Genomic DNA, 15,602 nt, shown 5'->3' with positions numbered 1-15,602 from the left:
ACAAATATTGTGTTTCCGCAATCTATAGTTTCTTAGTGTTCAAACATGGAAAAGCATTTATGTGTTGGTATGTATTCTGACCTGGCTAAGAACTTGGTTTTGACCTTGCTAGACCTTGCTGCAACCATTCTAGCAGGTCTCTTCCCATCTCAGCAACAAGCATCTGCGAGAAGAAAGCATATTTACCACGAGTATGTAGTAGAACATATTTTTCCATCTATAGATAGATAGTAACAATCATACTTATAATTACCCTGAACATTTGGTCATGCATTTCTGTTTTCTTTGTTAGAATGTCATTTGTATGACGTAACTGTTATTCTCTTGGATGACATTACGGTAAGCAACAGAACTTGAGGGCTTCAGATTTGTTGCCTTGCAGCATAGATAATGTTGGCTTTCTTGACGGCACCAGTAGCAATCGATAGGCGGCCATTGCAGTATGGATCCCAAATCAATGTCTTGCTAATCCTTTGGATGTGCTTGCTTAAGACCATTGCAGTATGGATCCTATAACAGCAACAATTAGTTAGTTTGCACATAATCAACGAGCTAACACAAAAATAAGAGAAGCGGGTATCACATACAAGACATTTTTGTGTTTTCTCGCTGCTGATTGCACCACTACAGCCACTCTGAATGTTCAAGTCAGATTTACCAAATAAAAAGAAGACATCAGCAAACAATAAGGTAACAATCAGCACATCCATGAGATAATTACCACATCAAGACAAGCACCTACTGCAAAAGTTTGAGAGGTACCTTATTGGTTGTGCCTTGCGCTTGAATGCAATTGCGCAATATAATTCCTTCCTTTCTTCACAAAGATTTCCGAAGATGCACAACAAGCATGGGAAAAAAATCAATATTTGACATATCCAATATCTTTCACTAGATAGTCAGATCAACTGTACATAACTCACTAAGAAAAGAGTAAGCATCATGTTCGCAAACACTACATATCCTTACAAATTGATCCACATGCACACTGCCCTACACATTCAGATCACATATAGATTGATTCTAGCATTGTTTACGAATAATAACAAGGTAGCTAGTTCACTCACCAAAAAATAGCTAAACTGCGATTTTGCCCTTGCACTTGTTTACACAGATCGGCAGACAGTCCTTTCATAAATAGCAGTACCAATTCTAGCAACGATTTAATTTCAACTATGCAAATTAAATGGACATGACACCTATTCAGTTTCCTAATGGCATGCTAATAACGCACCTACAGTAGCACCTAAATCTTTGAGCTGCAAAGTAGAACACAACTATTTATTGCATCATGAAAACTAAAAAAATCAATACAATCAAATTTAAAAGGCCCTCATTTTCTCAAAAGTATGGCTAACATTTTCACCAATGACCATGGTTGGTACTTACCACAAGAACGAATCCGCTGATAGAAGGAAGAGGAGTCGTGGTAGCTGTCAAGATCTACTGACGGGGCAAGAAATAGCTTTCAGGTTGCTCAAGGGAGCAGCAGCTTTCAGGTAGGAAAATCGAGCAGAGTTGTGGCCGTGAACAGAGGTGGTGGTGGGAGGAGAATGGAGTGGGGTGGCGTTCTTGGATGGAGGTGGGGTCTGGCGACTGCGGTGGGGTTAAGAGAAGGGAGTAGGGAGGCGACAGCGGTGTTCATCCCTGGAGATGAGAGTGGGCTGCGCTCGCGGATGAATCTAGGAGCAGGCGGTGGTGGATGTCTGAAGATTTGGGAGTGGCGGAAGGCAGTGCTGGATGTTGGAGGGGGAGCTGGGCGGCGGCCGCACACGTTTATGGCTGCATGCGGCGGTGGAGGTCGGAGAAGATGGGAGGCTAGGGGCGCTGGAACGAGGAGGTTGCAGAGGAGGGCGGCGGCCGGCAATGGCGAGGAGGCGGGAGGAGGAAGACTGGGAATTGGGGAATTTCTAAGTTAGGGATTGGGAGCCTTATGTGCTTTTCTTTTTCCTGTGGGCCAGCACAGACAGGGAATTTAGTAGATACTGCACGAACCTTCCAGTATGGCGCGCCGAGGGAAAAACTTTGGCGCGAAATTGCGTTTCGCGACCATTACGCGGCGGGCTAATCCCAAATAATTTTCCTGTGGGTTGATTAGAACACAGGGAAACGTATTACCGTGGCGGGCATACCAAGCTCACAGTGAAATGCTACTTTTTCCTGACGTCGCAATTAAACCCGCCAGGAGAACTTTTATTCCTGGGAGGTACTTCGGGCCACACAGGGAAATAAACAGCCGAGAGGAAATGTCCAGTTTCTGGTAAGAATAAAATGAGAATTGTTTGACTTCATTCGGTTATGCCTCTTGCAATAGTTTACCATGCATGTTCGTGTGGTCCGTACAAGCTGAGTGTACTTCATGGAAATTTCTGTGACTTTTATACATTTTTGGCTATTTTCCTAGGTTTGTGGATTTATGCATACCTGCTACGTTCTTCCTCTTGTGCCCCTCCCCTTCTTTCTTCCTCTTGCAACCATTTACTCCATCTTCCTAGCTATCTTCCATCAGGTCCTCATCAGCTGCGTGTATCCAATTAATCGAGAATCCAGGTTGATATGCATGGATGTATGCATACGGTTGAAATCGATCCATGCCGGACGCTGAACGCTGCCCATAAAGAGTGCAGGTGCATGCCACGTGGCCGAATTTGTTTGAATTGAAGCCATCGAGTGAACTCACAGCCAGAACACCACGTTAGAAAGTTCAACCAAGATTCTCCATGATTGAGCAATCTTATCACATTGCCTTGATTACAGTAGAAGTTCAGCCATGGTGTGAACTTATATATCCATCCCACTGAACTGACCATACCTGTATATCCATCCCACTGAACTGATGGACGAATGGAAAAGATCACCTACCATGTCACGTGCTTTATATCACGTGTACAGATCGGCCTTTTAAAACATTATTTAATCGTAAGAGGTAAACCATGTGGGTTGTAATATGACCCGCTTCCGGCTACTAAATAAGTCACGTGATTGCGGCCCAGCCGAGGTTTTTTTTTTTTTTGCGAAACACAGTACAATCAAAGACGCTCATACATAGGTTCAGATTATATAAATCGCACACATTTCTGCCGGAGTACATTTTTAAGAACCAAGTACGAGGAATGTGCGGCCTTTTTTTTTGAACATAAAATGGCCTCGAGAGGCCTAGAAGCTGCTACTAAAACTGGCAGGTACATAATTACATGGAGGTCCAGTGACATCTATTGCACTAGAAAACCTAAAATTTGAAGATAAGGCCTCCAACTTTACAAAAAGGACCCTAGCACTAGAAAAAGAAAAGCAACCGGGTGACGTTCGCCGGCGACCTCAAGGCGCAGGCCACGCCGAGGTCCGAGAAGAAGATGCTCGAATCTCGTTGCTGACGCCGAACCGAAATTGCCGGCCACCTCGACATCCCCGGGGACGAACCATTTGGGTGCGAAGCGATGTCAAGCTTCAGCGCTTGGTTCCATAGAGGGCCTCCGCCATGGAGGTTGAAGATCGAACACCCATTCGACCATTCTTGAGGAGGGCCGCCCTACGGCCAGATGAAGTAGAGGCAAGACGGCGACCACCGTCGCAAGTCCCCTACTGAGGAACTCCGAGAAAACAAGCAGCGGTAGACAGCAACCCAACCCCCAAAGCAGCATCAAACAGGGGAATAACCATAGTTGCTATCCAGGATTTATTAGAGAAAATAAAGGGGAGCAAGGGAGTGGGACCGTAGGCAGCCGAAGCAATCAATCCACAGCCATGGAGAAATATTAGGAGCAAAACAGAGACAAATCTAGATAAAAGGCCGTTCGAAATATCTTTTGAATATATAAAAGACATTAATTTCCTGCTATATCTAGATAAAAGGCCGTTCGAAATAAGTATGATGTACTTATTCATATCTTCCGAGCACCTGTTATAAAAAAAAATATCTTCCGAGCTGTGTGTGCTATATCTTCCTGCTTCATTTTCCCGTTGTTCAGATGCATTCCCTCCACCCGGCTCGTCTATAAATATAAGTATGGGTTGCTGGCCTAACACATAATTAACCGCTAATAGCACCTACCTCTAACATGGTTCATCGCACTATCATTCGAGTCAGAGGCCAAAATAAGGTGAGCTCACGGATCGATCCATCCATGGGCATCGACAGGGGGTATGGACAAGTCTTCTCCTATTCACACTAGCGTCTCCAGGGTCATCTCTACTGGTTAACATATTGGACTTCAATTTGAGGTTAGAGCAGCACACAAGGCGGAAATTACCTGTTGACTCAGGCTGCACCGACCACACGCGGTGACGTGCGGATGCCTCGTCCATATCCTGCGACTTCTATGCAACACCTGCAGTTTCAGGTTCAACGGTGGTGGCGTTCGACGCCATCGACAATACGGGAGCAGGTACATGTACGACTTCTTTTTCAACGAATAGGTACAATGCCGTTTAAAAATAACGTACGTACTAAGATCGTTCTGTACTTCTTAATTTGCTAAGTGCCAATAAATGATCAGCAACGACGTATATCGTCCAAATTCTACACGTAACTGATTTGACGTCATCTATTAAAAAACTAATTCCAACTTGGAACGACGCAGGAATAATCTACCATACATACATACACATACAGATCAGCTAGTCAGAGCAAGAAAAATTGCCCCTTGGTAGTTACACTATATCTGTCTTGGAAGACTTGTGCTATTTGGAATGACAAGATCAAGGAAATTGCACAGGATTAGACACTTATTCCGGAATATCAGGTTCATTTATTTTTTTCTCCAAAATGAGGATATTAGGTTCATACGTACCTTCAGTGGATCCGTCAGTACATTTCGTGCAGTTTCCACTAGTTTAGACAGATATCTGAGCTGTTTTTTCAGGAGAAGGGGCCGCACGTAATTAGCCAGCTTGGACCATGGACAAGCTAGCTACCGGATCGCAACAATATGTTACGGCAGTTTCATTTTCTTTTTTTCGATAAAGAGAATATATTAATATCAGAAGATACCAATTACACCCAGCCGCTGCAACAAAGCAACGTTCTAATAACATTACGGATGCACACAGCCAAAAAAGAGAAAAATAAAACTAAGAAATAAAAGTCCCGCTACAGTATCCCAGCCCTAGCAACAGTAATACATCCACCACCGAGACAACACCTGAAATTCAGACTCTTCAAAAGCAACGCCTCCAAGAAGGGAACAGTGCACCAGCGCTGTCGTCGCCCGATCAAAGATCTTAGGTTTACACCCTGAAGATGGTCTCCGCTCTCAAAACAATGTCTTCAACAAGAACATTGCCAGACACAACCAGTTAAGGCCAGACCTTAGGTTTTCACCCTGAAAGGTAAGATCCCGAACTTCACATGTGTTGCCGCCCCCACTTTCATACCACTGTTGCGAAGTCCGGAACACCAAGCAAACCCCTCAACAGCGCAAAGACTTGAACCTCCATTAGCTAGTCCTCCAAATCCGGCCTTCATGATATTCTCTTCTTCTGACTTCACCATGGATCAGCTGTCACTTGGTGTCAACACAGAAAAGAGCTTCGCGCAGCACCCTCCAAAACCAAACGGTCGGAATAAAAGCATAGGCGCGCACGACCGAATACCATCAATCCAGCAAACTCCAGGCAATAGAAGCACTGTTACATTCGCCGGCGGCGCCTTCCGGAACTCAACACTCCGGCCAGATCATGAAGGGCAGGCCTCCGGCAGGTCTTCAACTTCGCCCAAGAGAGACCCTAGGACCGCCGCCTTTATTCAGGTCAGGCCCCCACGCCGACGACCATCCTAGGCTGGCCATGGTTGCTGTCGGAGACACCAAGCAGATTGCATAGTTTCATTTTCTTGGAAACTACTCTCGTCATCTATTTAGACGCAAGGCCAGTTTCTGTTGTCTTAAGATATATAGAAGGTATCTAGGTTTGCAATGGTTTATGTAAATAGATATCAACATCTCTAATACACACTGAATAAACTATGAAAATATATTTCATGAGAGATATCATGAAGTTGATTTGCTAATGAAATTATTTATATTTTTTCTAGAATTACGGTCAAACCTAAATACGTTTGACGTAGGGTGTGGAATATTTTCTCTATTGCTCGTCGTCTTCATGGTGCTAAACCTAGCTAGGGTGCATTGTTGAAAGAAAAGAAACAACAAACATATGTGCACACTTGAAATAATTCTTGATCTAAGTCCCATTTTAATTCTGCCCCAACTGGGTCAAATTGAAGACTCGGTGACTTTGTCATCCATTTGGACGTACTACACATATGTTTTGTAAATAGGGTAGAATACATGGTATTTTCTAAGGAGATGTCATGTCCTAATTAATTAGATGAAATTTCTACGATTTCGCAATGGCTAGGGCTATAAAAGCAGCATTTGGCCATCAACCACTCAAAATTCCTCAAGACGAACAAGGCTTCTCCAACTCAAACTTGATCAAGACGAACAAGGCCTCTCCGACTTGAAAGAAGATGCAGTCCAAGGGCAAGGGGACCGGTCAGCTGGTTAACCTTCAATAATTATAATAGCATACTGCATGGTGCATGCTAGCTGGTCTAACTGATTAATATCTTTATCATATTTATGGAGGGCTCAGTGCTAAGCCAGTGCCAAAACAGCAAACTAGTTCAGTTAGCCGTAGGTCGAATGTTGCAACACAAGGTCCTGAAGAATATGCATCGGCTAGTAATGGTCCGTACCGGTCTCGATTGATCATGATTCTTGAGTGTTGAGTCTTGACTGATGCCCAGAATACATCTTAATCCCATTCTTTTACCAATTGAATTGTGGTGCAGCCATGAGTGCCAAGACTGCACGTGAACTGGAAAATTCTGCAGCCAGGACTAAAGGTCCTCAACCTGGTGCGTACTATATATTTATATATCACCTTACATCTTAATCCCATAGATTCGAGAAACTGTTCAACAGATTGATATATTACCGTGCAGGGATTCCACATGCGCCTGGACATAAAGAAGCATCTTTTGCTGGTGAGTACACTCCAGCACTCCAAGCTTACTGTTATATATCTTTTTCTCCAAGAGCAGCTACTGTGGTACTGGATATTCGAGTGCATGGCTGCATCTTTCTGTCCCACCTTTCTGCCTTACCTTTCTGTCCCTGTTGTCTGAAAGATTTCTGTTGCACTTTCTACTGTCGTGACCAAATAATTAACGATCTCTCTAAAGTTTTCTTGCTTTCTCATGTATGAAGCAGCTAAAGCTAAAGCGTCGACAATTCATGCCACACCGCCGAAAAAGCAAAGCAACTAATCAACCTAGGCACACGAACTATATATTCACATGCATATGTTGTGCGTGTGGCAGCGCCAAAATCTAACATGCTGATATTTTATTTTGTCAGGCAAGGCTCTAAACAATTCTAAAAGGTGAATCCAGGAGCAAGAAAATTATTAATTCTCTCGGATGGACATGAACAAGGATACTTTTCCACTGGTAGCAGGAGTTATAAGTAGTTAAGAATTGCAAAAGAAATGGTATGCTGGTATTTACTGCATGTTAGTAGTTATAAGTATGTACTTTGTAGTGCTTGATTTTGTGAATATGTAAACTTTTTATGTCCCTATAGTATGCTGGTATTGTAGTTAATAATGAGCTCAGATGTAAATTGGGATTATTGAGTTCGCATGGACTTGGAAAATAATAAAATGGTGATTGTTCCATCATTTGGTTATCGCCTGTTCTGGTCCATCCATACATGTTAACGCCTCCGTACCAGAAGGGACTCAGCTTCAGTGACTTTGTGCTCAAAAGTCCACCGGTGACTTTCTTTCAATCTCAGCCATCCAAGGCACATCTGACGCACAGAAACAGATCCAGGCAGAAACCAACCAGACCACATAGTACTTGCTCGTTTCCAGACTGAAAAACGCGCGGGCGGACATGGCGTTTTGGCGAGGCGACGGCTTACGCTGCTGACGGAGAGACTCCGCTGCGCCTCCACTGCGCCATCCTCGGTCGGGATTTTGCCACCTCTGCCGCGCTTCAGCTGCGCCATCGTCACCAGCGATTCCGCCGCGTCCTCGCCGTCCACGCCGCCGGTGGCGACTTCAACCGGTTCTTCGTCATCTCTTACTAGATCGACGAGTCTCCCTCATCTGCTTCGCTAAGAGCGTCGCCGTTCTTCGGCCGGCCGGAGGTAATCCTAATTTTACCTGTACTGTACGTCAGTCAATTTGGTACAGTTTGGCGAGGAGATTGTTTCATGTTTTATGTAATAGACAAGCAAGTCTCGTTGGTGTAAATCAGTAGTAAAACTAGTTGAATTTGTGCAATTTTGTGAATTGATTTATGTGGGTTGGCAATGCAGAGAAATTGGGAGGACGAATGGCACAATCTGATAAGGGGATGCCCCAAATTGGCATGATATTCAAAAGTAGAGAGGAGGCTTGGCTTTTTTGGGCAGCATATGGAGGACGTGTAGGCTTTGAAGTGAGGAAGAGGTACAGCAATCAGAGCAAAATTGATGGTGTGATAACCTCATGCAAATATGTTTGTGCCAAAGAAGGTAAAAGGCAGAACATACAAAGAGAATCCATTCAGAAGTGCTTCAGACCTGAAACAAGAACTAATTGTGATGCTCGGATGTGCATTCAATTGGATCGCTTGTCTGGAAATTTTGAAGTCACCGATGTCGTTCTTGAACACAATCACCTCCTTTACTTGCCACAAACCTGCCACCTTATGGTGTCTCAAAGGAGGATTTCAGAATTTCAAGCCTTTGAAATTGAAGCTGCAGATGATTCTGGAATTATGCCTAAAGCTGCATATCCCGTGACCATAGAAATCTTTTGCAAAGCAAGAAGCAGCGAGAGTTGGCCTTTGGTCAGGCGGGCAGCATGTTAAAGTATTTTCATGATAAAATTGCTGAAAACCCATCATTTCAATATGCTTTGCAGCTGGATTATGAGGAGCATATAGCAAATATTTTCTGGGCTGATGCTAAAATGATGCTAGACTATGCACACTTTGGTGACATTGTCACATTTGACACCACTTTTGGCACAAACAAGGAATATAGACCATTTGGTATTTTCCTTGGACTCAATCAGTTCAGGGAGACTACAATTTTTGGTGCTGCACTAATGTTTGATGAAACATATGCCTCATTTGAGTGGCTCTTCCGCACTTTTCTGGCTGCACATAATGGAAGGCAACCTAGAACAATTTTCACTGATCAAGATACAGCTATGGGAAATTCTGTAGATGCCGTTTTCACACAAGCATACCATGGCCTTTGTACCTTTCACATAATGCAAAATGCTGTCAAACATCTATCTTCGATCAAGGGTGAAGAGAAAGATGAGGGAGAAGAGAAAGTTGGTGATGAGAAAGAGGAAGACAAAGAATCACATATTCTCACTGACTTTGGTGCTTGTATGTATGGCTTTGAGGACAAGGCAGCATTTGAGGAAGCATTTGATAATATGAGGAGTAAAGTGCATAAGCAAACTTGGTTAAATAGTATATACAAGGTCAAGGAAAAATGGGCTGAATGTTTCATGAGAGATGTCTTCACTTTGGGAGTGAGAAGTACACAACTAAGCGAGAGCTTCAACAATTCATTAAAGAACCATTTGAAATCTGATTTCCATATTGTTAGATTTCTGAAGCATTTTGAAAGGACAGTGGAAGATAAAAGAAACAAGGAGCTGCAATCTGAATTTGAAGCAAGGAAATATATACCAATGATGAAGATGAGAACCCCTATGTTGGTACAAGCAAGTGAAGTATTCACTCCAATTATTTTTGAAGCTTTCCAAAGTGAGTATGAAAGATCCATAGCTGCATGTGCTAAAGTATTGGATGTAGACAAATATGTTGTTGCTATTGCTCGTTTACACGGTGATTTAACTTATGAGGATGAGCGCATAGTTCTGGGTGATCATCTAAACAAAACAGTAACATGTTCTTGTCGAATGTTTGAAAGGACGGGAATATTGTGTGGACATGGACTGAAAGTTCTGGACTTGATGAACATAAAAACATTGCCAACACATTATGTCATTAAGAGATGGACTAGAGAAGCACGTAAAGGAAATATATTGGACAAGCATGGAAGGAATGTGGTAGAAAATCCAAAACTTGAAGCTATGCTTCGGTACAAGGAACTATCTCATAAATTTCATACAATGGCACATAAAGTGGCCAACTCTGCGGAATGTTGTATGTTATTAGAAAATGCGCTTGACACTGTTGGTCCAAAGTTGGAAGAAAAACTCAATGCATCTGCTAGTTCTATGGAAGAAGCAAGTAATGACCAAGAAAATGCTGACCCAAATGTGCAACAAATAGATGACTTGCTTAGAGCTGCGCAACTGAAGAAAAAAGAAGTTCAACCCAAAAGTTTGAGGAGAAAGAAATCTTGGCTTGATAAGATGCGCAAGGGAAAACGCAAGGCACCTAAACCTGCCATCTCAACCAAAAAAGCAGCAAAGGTATGTTCCAATCTCGATATAACAAAAATTCGCGTTATTCTCATAAACTAATTAGCTAAACTTTCATTGGCAGCAACAAAAGAAAAACGATGATATACAACCTCAAGTTGAGGTGGAGGCTGGTGGCCACAAGGAAGAAGCCAATCTGGAGGAGGAAAACTACAATCTCAACTTCAGTTTTACCAAACTCCTCACAGCTTCTACTTGTGATGATGATAGTTTTTATGGTGAAAATATGTTCTAATATCTAGATGTTGGTTACATGGTACTTTGGGAGCTACCAGTACTGCTTTTGATGTATTTTGGGGGTTTATCATAGTCTTTTGAGGCCGAAGTGTACAAGTGGTGAGGCCTAAATGTATACTGGGGACTAACTATAGTCTTTCGTTTAGTGGCACTTGTTGCTATAGAATTTGAACACTTCCATTGTTAAAAGCTTGGAAATGATCTGAACTTCCACTATGTTTCTTCTTCATTTAATTTTAAGTTGTTAATGTAAACTTCCATTGTGTTGCAAAAACACTGCTCAAATCTTGCTAAATTGCTGAAAATTTAAACTGCCCAGAATAATTTGAAAAAATTCCATTAAATCTTATATGTTTCGCTTTGCAATCTGGGAAAATTTCGTCGGATTCGGACATACGGTTTGTGAATAAACCTCATTTTAAGTTTCATGACTACATTTTAAACTTGAAATTCGAACTGCCCAGAAAAAATTGAAAAAATCCAATAAATCGTATATGTTTAGTTTTGCATTCTGGGAAAGTTTCGTCGGATTTGAACAAACTTTTATGAATAAACCTTGTTTTAGTCTGAATTCAGCTAAGTATCTGTGTGATTTTTAGTTGGATCTGTTTCTGTGTGTCAGATGTGCCTTGGATGGCTGAGATTGAAGGAAAGTCACCGGTGGACTTTTGAGCACAAAGTCACTGAAGCTGAGTCCTACCAGAAGAGTGCACTTCATGGAAATTCCTGCGGGCATATTTCTATTTCTCGTTCATCTTCTACTAGTACTTCTATGGAAAGTGCTGGGCGTCCCCCGGGGGATCTGATTCCCCAGCCCCCGGGTCCCCAGCCGTCGGATCAACCATCTGGACGGTCAGATCTACATGTAGCAAAAAACCACCTCCGGCAGCAAAAAATCAACCCCGGCAGCAACTTCATGTAGCAAAAAACGGTTCGCCCATGAAATAAAATAAAATGTCTAAACTCGCCGGAGTCTCGCCGGAGACCTCGCCGGAGAGCTCGTAGCAAAAAAAAATGCTATTGTAGCAAAAATGGTTAGCGTTGGATACATCAATGGGGAACTCGCCATAGACCTCGCCGGAGACTCAACAAAAACCTCGCTGGAGACCTCGTAGCAAAAATATTTTGCAATTGTAGCAACATCGCAAAACAAAGTAGCAAAAAATTAATTCCTATGTTGCAAATCCACTAAACATATGGCGGCAAAAATCCCCAAAACACAATCCTGCATGTAGCAACATATAAAACCATTGGAAGCAACCCCGACCACGGTTGGTAGCATCGCCGTGTGTCGTTTGCAGCACTCCACACCATTGACCAATGTAGCATCATCGCCAACCTATAGTAGCACTGTCGTCGACCTAGGGTAGCACCGCCAGTCTTCGTACGCAGCATCACATGAAAAGGAAAAAAGAGATGAATGTCATCATCAATGAAAATTAGGCTAATTGGCGTCCTAATTGGTATCCTGCCCGCCGGCAGCCATGGCCATCGCCACCTTGCTCTTCCAGGCAGCTCCTTTGTTGGAGCACGGTGTGGACGCCGACGAGGATGCGGGGCGATTGCGGGCAGGCGGCCGGCGACGAGGACGGGGTGGCGGCAGTAGGAGGAGGTCAGCAGAGGAGGCGCCCGACGGCGAGAGTGGGGCAGCTGCGGGAGGAGGAGGAGGTCGGCGGAGAAGGCGCCCGGCGACGAGGGTGAGGAAGCTGCAGGAGGAGGAGGTCGAGGGAGGCGGCGGCCGCGCATGGGAGACGGATCTCTGCGGGAGGACTACGACGCGGAAGCTGCGGGGGAGGCGGCCGGCGACGGCGGCGCGTCGGTAGGCGGCCGGCGACGAAAGCTGCGGGGCAGGCGGCCGGTGACGGCGACGCGGCGGTAGGCGGCGGTCTCTCTAGTACAAAAGTAGAACCGGAAGGCTGTAGGTAGAAGAAGAAGTAAAGAAAGGAAGGGAAAGCAACGTGGGGCCCACGCACGTGGACTTGTCCCTAGCAGTTTTCTTCCCCACGATGGATTGGATCGAACGGCCAGCAACCCGGAGGTTGCGCAGCGCGTGATCCTCCGGGGGATACCAATCATTTTCCTACTTCTATGTAACTCCTGCAGTGTAAGGTTCAAATCCGCCATGTTTCTCGGACGAATCCTTAAAGAGCTGTAAGCTCCCAGGGTTCCGAGGCCCTCTCCTTGCTCGTGACATGGCGCTTGGTTGGTCCTACCTGCCTGTGTCTTGTGCATGACGGTGCAGCTGCCGCTCAAGGCGGTTCCCTCCCCTGTCCCCTACTCCCTCCCCTCAACCTTTCTCAGTTTCCCGAAAGACTCGCCTCTCGCCGCCGGGTCTCCTACCGCCTGCCTCTCCTCCCCCTCCCCTCCCCTCCACCCCAATGCCCCGTACGTTATGCCTGACCTGCTGGTCGTCGGCGAGCTTGGCAGCGCCGCCGCGGAGCTCACGGACGCGACGGCCCGTCCTGTTTGAAGCTTCGAGCCGCCTTGGACTACTCTCTTGGATGACATCTGGATCTGCAGGCCGATTTTCTCTGTGAGCTGCTGCTGGTCGCTTCCTCCCCGATCTTCTGTTGCCGGCATCCGCCCCGGCTACAGGTCGCACCGGCCGGAGGTATGGTCTCCTCTTCCTTCTCTCCTTCCCCATTTTTATTTTTAATGGTAATAACCATGAGCAAGAACGAATAGGGTGCCAATGGTTGGATAGATGGACCTGAATAATTTTTGTGGATGGATTGTGCATACAAATTGGATGATTTGCTCTGTCCAATGTTTAAATTCATATCTGTAGCAATGCAGCATCACGAGGATAATTAATTTCGTCTAATTTGATTGAAAGTATAGATGCTCAGTAGGTTCACCAAAACTAAACGTGTGCACTGCATTATATAACCCCAACCGAGTGCAGACAATCTGATCCTGTTTATGCTCTCCTGATCGATGCCGAGTCCTCCCGCACATTCGGCCATGCGCTTCTTGATGTGGACCTCCCATGTTTCGTGTTCTAGCATGCACAGCAACCTCTCCCAACCTCAGCCACCACGAATCAACTACGTGACTCAGGCATCAGCTTTCCCTTTTGGCTAAAGAGCAAGATTATGGTCTTGCCATGAGCAAAACCTAATCGTTTCTCTTCTTCCTGAAAGAGAGGTGCTGCTTGCTTTCTTCCATCCTCTCGAAGAGTATCCTGATTATTTTTTAGATTATATAATTGACTAAGTCTATCATCACCATAAATTAATTTTTGTTATCTTAGGGGATTCCATTGGTATTTTTTTCCAAAATTCCAAATTGTTTTTCTTGGATCTGCTTCGTGGATTGTGCAATGGGCATGGGCACTACATCTGGTGATTAATAGTTCAAAATGTACTAATTGACCGTATCATTTTAATTCCTTTCTTTACTACTGGATCTCTATCCATGATGTTCTTCCCACACTTATCAATGTCATTTCGGTTCCTGTAGGAGTTAATTATATGATGTTGTGTTCTCAGGTTTGCGTACTCTGGGTTTTTTACTAGGTGCTGACTGAAATTCACACCTAAGCAAAGTTTTATTCTGTTGTAAGAGAGATATATGGTAGATTTTGAGGAGAGATTTATGCAGCGGTCTTGAATTCCATCACATTGTGTGGTGTATCTGATTTGAGGGACATGACTATGTGCAATTAAAAGTAATAAGATGTGATTATAAAGTGGGAGAGATGGCAAGAGCGTGTGGCACGTACTGTAGTGCATGCACCGATAAAATGCATGAATTATCATGCTGCTACATTGCTTTGCTTATTTATTAGGATGTCACTTGGAAAAGAATTTTAATTTGTAAATAGTCAGAGATATTATAGGCTGATTGACATTGATTTTCTTTCAGCTAGAGAAGCTGGTACCGTTCTACATGACAAGAAGGAAACTTAAGGATTGGAGGTGACTTATTTCAGCTAGAGAAGCTGGTGCCATTCTACATGACAAGAAGGAAACTTATGGATTGGAGGTGATTTTCTTCGTTCTCTGTTCTGATCGATCATAGGCTTGCAAGTTGCAACTATTGTTACTCCCTCTGGTTCAAAATACTTGCCCAAAAATGGATGTATCTAGACATGTTTTAGTGTGTACGCTACATCTATTTTTGGAAAATTAGTTTGAACTAGAGGGAGTACTTATTTTCTCAAGAAAATTATCGATACACCCACAACACTGTTAGAAAAAGCGGCACAGCAAGCTACACAGTGCCTTGTGCCATCCATGAGTTCTGATGAGGTGGAGGCGGTGCTAGCGCAGTTCGTGTGTTCTATATATACCTGTGGGACCGTGGACATCGATTCTAAGTAGGTCAAGACCAGGGACGGAGCTGCTTCATAGGGCTGGTGTCAACTGACACCCATGGAAAACACAAAAGTCTTCACTAATTAGCAATAGCTAATGATTATTTATAGAACATGACCTCAGTGAAAATAGTGAGAATATAGACATGACCCCGTTAACATTTTTTCGTAGCTTCGTCCCTGGTCAAGACCGGTGTGTTTCTTTCCCCAATTTTGGGGTCCTGTTCATTTTGGATTCACCATTCCTGTAAACAATCTGTCCTTCATTTGATGTTTGCTTGATTTTCTTTGTATCTAGGGTGTAAGATTGCTCAAAGATTTTTGGTCATTGTAGGTTTTAAACTTTCAGTTATTGGACATGAATGTGATGCATCATTTCTTTTTAATCTTGATACCTGTAAGAAATACCAAAGGCATCATTCTTACGTAAAATGTAAAACATGTTGTTGAGCTGAAAGATAATAACTAAAAATGAATCATCAAATGGCCATGCTTGGATTTGGATCGACAATTAAATGCTTGCAGAATGTGAAGTGGACATTGTATTTTCAGGTTCTCGAGATTAGGATCTTTTTTTTCCTTC

The 15,602-nt window shown here is 43.8% G+C and overlaps 1 protein-coding gene and 1 long non-coding RNA gene across 2 annotated transcripts; one reads left to right on the top strand and one right to left on the bottom strand.

The window, feature by feature from the left end:
* Nucleotides 1-259: 259 nt before the first annotated feature.
* On the bottom strand, nt 260-1,882 carry LOC127331871 (uncharacterized). The gene is made up of 4 exons (XR_007870079.2): nt 1,390-1,882; nt 763-817; nt 588-635; nt 260-510 (listed from the first exon to the last, which is right to left on the bottom strand). It is a non-coding gene; the product is annotated as an uncharacterized lncRNA (long non-coding RNA).
* A 6,037-nt stretch (nt 1,883-7,919) lies between these two features.
* On the top strand, nt 7,920-10,914 carry LOC127344815 (protein FAR1-RELATED SEQUENCE 5). Its single transcript, XM_051371151.2, is given in 4 exon segments — nt 7,920-8,156; nt 8,328-8,786; nt 8,789-10,455; nt 10,529-10,914. Coding segments are annotated over 3 exon segments (2,280 nt in total). The 5' UTR covers nt 7,920-8,156; nt 8,328-8,344; the 3' UTR covers nt 10,700-10,914.
* Nucleotides 10,915-15,602: the final 4,688 nt, after the last annotated feature.

This window comes from Lolium perenne, chromosome 1 (genome assembly GCF_019359855.2).
Source record: "Lolium perenne isolate Kyuss_39 chromosome 1, Kyuss_2.0, whole genome shotgun sequence".
NCBI classification, from domain to species: domain Eukaryota; kingdom Viridiplantae; phylum Streptophyta; class Magnoliopsida; order Poales; family Poaceae; genus Lolium; species Lolium perenne.
This window is presented reverse-complemented; position numbering and strand designations above follow the sequence as displayed.